At 50.9% G+C, this 5,348-nt stretch overlaps 1 protein-coding gene across 1 annotated transcript in view; it reads left to right on the top strand.

Moving 5' to 3' along the window:
* CACNG6 (calcium voltage-gated channel auxiliary subunit gamma 6) overlaps positions 1-5,188 on the top strand; it is a 24,143-nt gene extending 18,955 nt beyond the window's left edge. Inside the window, exon 6 of the mRNA XM_021706907.1 lies at positions 4,944-5,188. Within this exon, the coding sequence (XP_021562582.1) occupies positions 4,944-5,182 (239 nt within the window). The 3' untranslated portion in view covers positions 5,183-5,188. The remainder of the gene's footprint in view (positions 1-4,943) is intronic.
* Positions 5,189-5,348: the final 160 nt, after the last annotated feature.

Below are 5,348 nucleotides of genomic sequence, written 5' to 3'. Positions count from 1 at the left end.
GAGGTCTCACCAAGTTGCCCAGGTGGGTCTCAAACCCACGGGCTCAGGCAATCCACTCACCTCAGCCTCCCAAAGGCGCGGGATTACAGGCTGAGCCATCAAGCCTGGCTGCCATTGTTTTTATTTGACCCATGAGCTAAATGTTGGGGGAAAAAAATTCAAAGGAATCCTATTTCAGGAACGTGAAAATTACATGAAATTCACAATTCAGTGTCCGAAAATATAGTGTTCTTGGATGACAGCCATTACATTCACGTGTGTGTGGTCTGTGGCCGCCTCTCGCTACAGAGTCGGTGGCTGCCACAGAGACCATATGGTCCGGGGAGCTGTAAATATATACTCTGTGGCCTGCAGGCCACTGTGTGCTTCCTCACAGCTTAGACCAAAATCTGGAAGTCAGTCTTGTTCTTCTGTTGTTACACCTCCACAGCCATTCCGTTGGCAAACTTTCTTTCTTTTTTTTTAATTTTTAATTTCTTTTTTTTGAGTTGGAGTCTCACGCTGTCACCCAGGCTAGAGCGCAGTGGCATGCTCACGGCCACCACAGCCTCAACCTGCTGGGCTCAGGTGATCCTTCCGCCTCAGCCTCCCAAGTAGCCGAAATCACAGATGCATGCCACCACACCTGGCTAATGTTTTGATTTATTGTAGTGATGAGGTCTCACTATGTTGTTCAGGCTAGTCTCAAATCTCCGCACTCAGGCAGTCCTCTTGCCTTGGCCTTTCAGTGTGCTGAGATTACAGGTGTGAACCACCATGCCTGGGCCATTGGCATCATTTCATTTCATTTTATTTGTTAGGGTCTCACTCTGTCACCCAGCCCAGAGAGCTGTGGTGAGATCCCAGCTCACTGCAGCCTCAAACTCCTGGGCTCAGGCGATCCTTCCACCTCAGCCTCCTGAGTAGCTGGGACTACAGACATGCACCACCACACCTGGCTAATTTTAAAAATTTTTTTGTGGAGACAAGGTCTCGCTGTGTTTCCCAGGCTGGTCTTGACCTCCTGGGCTCAAGCGATCCTCCTGCCTCGGCCTCCCAAAGGGCTGGGATTACAGGGTGAGCCACCACGTCCGACCTTGAGGCCTCTCTTCTTGGCTTGTAGGTGGCCACCTTCTCCCTGTGTCTTTAGATGGTCCACCCTCTGTACCGTCAGTGTCCAAATTTCCTTCCCTTACAAGAACACCACACTTGCTTGATTAGAGTCCACTCTGATGACCACACTTTACCTTACTTATCTATCTATCTATCATTTATCCATCTATTTATTTATTTGAGTCGGGGTCTCACTCTCACCTAGGCTGGAGTGCAGTGGCACAATCATGGTTCACCATAGCCTCTGCCTCCTAAGTTCAGACAATCCTTCCACCTCAGCTTCCCAAGTTGGTGGGACTATGGGTGCATGCCATCACGCCTGACTATTGATTTTTTTGTTGAGATGAGGTCTCACTATGTTGCCCAGGTTGGTCCTGAACTCCTGGACTCACACAATCCTCCCATCTTAGCCTCCCAGAGTGCTGGGATTACAGGTGGGAGCCACCATGCCCGGCCTAATTATCTCTTTAAAAACGATGTCTTCAAATATAGTCACATTCCGAGGTACTGGAGGTCAGGACCCCAACATGTGAACTTTTGGGAGAGAAACACTCTTTCACCCACAGCACTGCAATTAACTGATTACTGTCCAGTTCTTCTTGGATGAAACTCCAGAACCACAGGGACTTTGTTAGTCTCGTTTATATTTTATTTTATTTTTTTTTAGTCAGAGTCTCACTCTGTCACCCAGGCTGGAGTGCAGTGGCATGATCATGGCTCACCACAGCCTTGACCTCCTGAGCTAAGGTGATCCATCTGCCTCAGCCTCCGAGTAGCTGGAACTACAGGTGTGTACCACCACGCCCGGCTAATCATTTGTCTATTGTATTATATATATTTTGTAATAAGAGCTCAATGAAGAGCTGTTGGATAAAGCAAGGATGCAAGAATTAGCAAAGGAGTGAAGGGAACGCCTTGTCTAGAGGTTTCTCTGTCTTCTCTTGTGGAGCAGGGGGCTGCTAAACCTCGACTGGCTGCACTCTGCAGACCCCTGGCTAAACCACAGGGGAGTTGGGGGGCAGGGAGGAAGGAGGGCCAGGAAAGGGGGTTGGGGCTGAACTCCAGGGTGTCAGAGAGGAGGCAGCTGGATCCATGACTCATGGAAGACCCTCAGAGCGTTCCATTGACCCACTCCTCCCACCTCTGCAATTCCCTTACCACCTCTCCCCGCCCCAAGCCTCTTTGTTCCGGGCCACACTGACCAAACTTCCTCCCTCCTTCCCTTCCTCCCTCCCTCCCTCCCTCTCTTTCCTTCCTTTCTTTCTCCCTCCCTCTCTCTGTCTTTCCTCCCCCCCTTCTCTCTCTCTCTTTCCTTCCTTCCTTCTTTGTTTCTTTCTTTCTGAGATGGGGTCCCTCTTTGCTCTGGTCAGGCTTCTTTTTTTTCTCCTTCCTTTCTTCCTTCCTTCTTTCCTTCCTTTCTTCCTTCCTTCCTTCTTTTCCTCCCTCCCTCCTTCCCTCACTCTCTCCCTCCCTCCTCTTCTGCCTCCTTCCCCCTCTCTCTTTCTGATGGGGTCTCACTATGTTGCCTAGGCTGGTCTCAAACTCCTGGGCTCGGGCAGTCCTCCCACCTCGACCTCCTAAAGTGCTGGGATTACAGGCATGAGCCACCACACCCGATCGACCTTTTCTCTTTCCTCAAGCACAACATGCTCTGTCTTACCACAGGGCCTTTGTGTTGGTCATTCCTTCTGCTTGGAACAGCCATGGCTTAGTGTTGCATATGGCTGGCTTCTTGTCATCCTTTAAGTCTCGGTTCAAATGGCTTTTCATGATGACACCCTCTAAAGTCCCCACTCCACCCCTGGGTGTCACCCTCCCTGTTTTTATTTCCCCCCTATCGGGTATCACTGTCTGAAATTACCTTGTCTACTCATTTGTTTATTTTGGAAGTTGCAACCGGGCAGCCTGCAGGCCAGTGATGGCCAGGAGATGAGCTTTGTTTGGCGAGCAGTATGCAAAGATTTTTTTTGGGTCGTGTACAGAGGAGGCTCATGCCTGTAACTCCAGCACTTTGGGAGGCTGAAGCAGGAGAATTGCTTGAGCTCAGGAGTTCAAGACCAGCCTGGGCAGCATAGCAAGAACTCATCTCTACAAAAAGTGAAAAAAAATATTAGCTGGGTGTGGTGGCACATGCTCGTAGTCCCACCTACTTGGGGGGCAGAGGAAGAAAAATCGCCTGAGCCCAGGAGGTCGAGGCTATAGTGAGCTGTGATCGTGCGCACTGCACTCCAGACTGGGTGACAAAGGGAGACCCCAACACACAAAATTTTTTTTTCTGAGCTGACAATTAAGGGTGGGCAAATTCCCATGAAAATGATCACGTAACCAATTCTGGCTAGTCTTGAAAAATCAGAAGGTCTGGCAAGTTAGGATCCCATTTCCGAAGGGCTGTGGCTGACTGGTGCTGGACTTGGTTTCTGTTAGTCCTTGTTCCCACCTTGCTTGCCAGCTGGTTGTGTGTTTATATTTTCTCCTCAGCCCCATGGGCATGTGAGTCCTGCAAGTCTTGGCTTATTCATTTATACCTCCTTCTTTCAAGTAGAATATAAACTCCATTTGGGCAGGGTCTTTATCTTGTTTTTATTTTTTGTTCTCTCATTTGCCTTTTTTTTTTTTGAGTTGGGGGTCTCATTCTCTGCCCAGGCTGGAGGGCAGTGGCACGCTCACAGGTCACTGCAGCTTCGACCTTCTGGGCTCATGCGATCCTCCCGTTTCAGACTCCAGGGAAGCTGGGACCATTGGTGCTCGCCACCAAGCCTGGCTAATTTTTTAATCTTTTTGTAGAGACAAAATCTCGCTATGTTGTCCAGGTTGGTCTCAAATTCTTGGTCTCAGGCAATCCTCTCATCTCAGCCTCCCAAAGTTCTGGGATTTTAAAGCCATGAGCCATCGAGCCGGTCTTTGGTTTTGTTTTTTTATCAGATTGAATTGAACTTGACTTTAATAAAATTTTGTGAACCCCATCACTAGCACTCTTTTTTTTTTTGAGTTGGAGTCTCACTCCATTGCCCAGGCTAGAGAGCAGTGGCATAATCAAGGCCACCCCAGCGTCGACCTGCTAGGCTCAGGCGATCTTTCCACCTCAGCCTTCCAAGTAGCTGGAACTACAGGCACATACTACCACACCCGGCTAATTTTTTCATTTTTATTGTAGAGACAAGTTTCACCAAGTTGCCCGGGCTGGTCTCGACTCCGTGGTCTCAGGCAGTCCTCTCACCTGGGCCTCCCAAAGTGCTGGGATTACAGGCTTGAGCCACCACGCCCAGCCTATCACTCTTTTTTTAAAAAAAATAATTTTTAGAGTTGGGTCCCTGCTCTGTCATCCAGGCTGAAGCCCAGTGGTTCAATTATAGCTCACGACAACTTCAGCCTCCTGGCCTCATGTGATCCTTTTACCTTGGCCTCCTGAGTAGCTGGGACTACAGGTGCACACCGCCATGTCTAACTAATTTTTTGACTTTTTGTAGAGACGAGGTCTTGTTATGTTGCCCAGGTTCGTCTCAAGCTCCTGGGCTGAATCAATCCTCCAGCCTCAGCCTCCCAAAGTGCTGGGATTATGGGTGTGAACCTCCACACCCGGCCTCCGCTTTCTGTCTCTGTGAATTTGTGTCTTATTTTCCTCTTTGTCTTCAGCTTCCCCAATGGTGCCCTGCTGTACAGCAGGTGTTTAGTAAGTATTTGTGAGTGCATGCGTGGGAAGGTGTGGCATGTGTGTGGGGGGGCCTCCCAGGTAGGTGTCTTGGTGCAAGCATGGGACGGAGTGTCTGGGGGGGCACTGAGGCCTCCGCTGGGGTCCCCGCGGGGCGGGGGAGGGGGCCTGAGCGCAGCTGTCCCCTCTCCTCTCTCCGTAGGCCTGCTTCTCCTGGTGAGCCTGGAGGTGTTCCGGCATTCCATGCGAGCCCTGCTGCAGAGGGTCAGCCCCGAGCCTCCCCCGGCCCCGCCCCTGGCCTACGAATACTCCTGGTCCTTGGGCTGCGGCGTGGGGGCCGGCCTGATCCTGCTGCTGGCGGCCGGCTGCTTTCTGCTGCTCACGCTGCCTTCCCGGCCCTGGGGGTCGCTGTGTCCCAAGCGGGGGCACCAGGCCACTTAGAGCCACCTCCAAACCCTGGCACTGTCTTCTTTCCCCCCTCCCCCAAATCTTTTGTTCCGTCTCGTAGAGCAGCAGTCCCCAACCTTTTTGGCATCAAGGACCGGTTTCGTGGAAGATATTTTTCCACGGACAGTGTGTAGGGGAGATAGTGTGTGATCACATTCTC

Source organism: Carlito syrichta, unplaced genomic scaffold, assembly GCF_000164805.1.
Source record: "Carlito syrichta isolate Samal-C Ts95f unplaced genomic scaffold, Tarsius_syrichta-2.0.1 Scaffold316208, whole genome shotgun sequence".
In the NCBI taxonomy this organism is placed as follows: Eukaryota; Metazoa; Chordata; class Mammalia; order Primates; family Tarsiidae; genus Carlito; species Carlito syrichta.
Note: the sequence above shows the minus strand (reverse complement) of the source record. Positions and strands in the feature narration are given on the sequence as shown.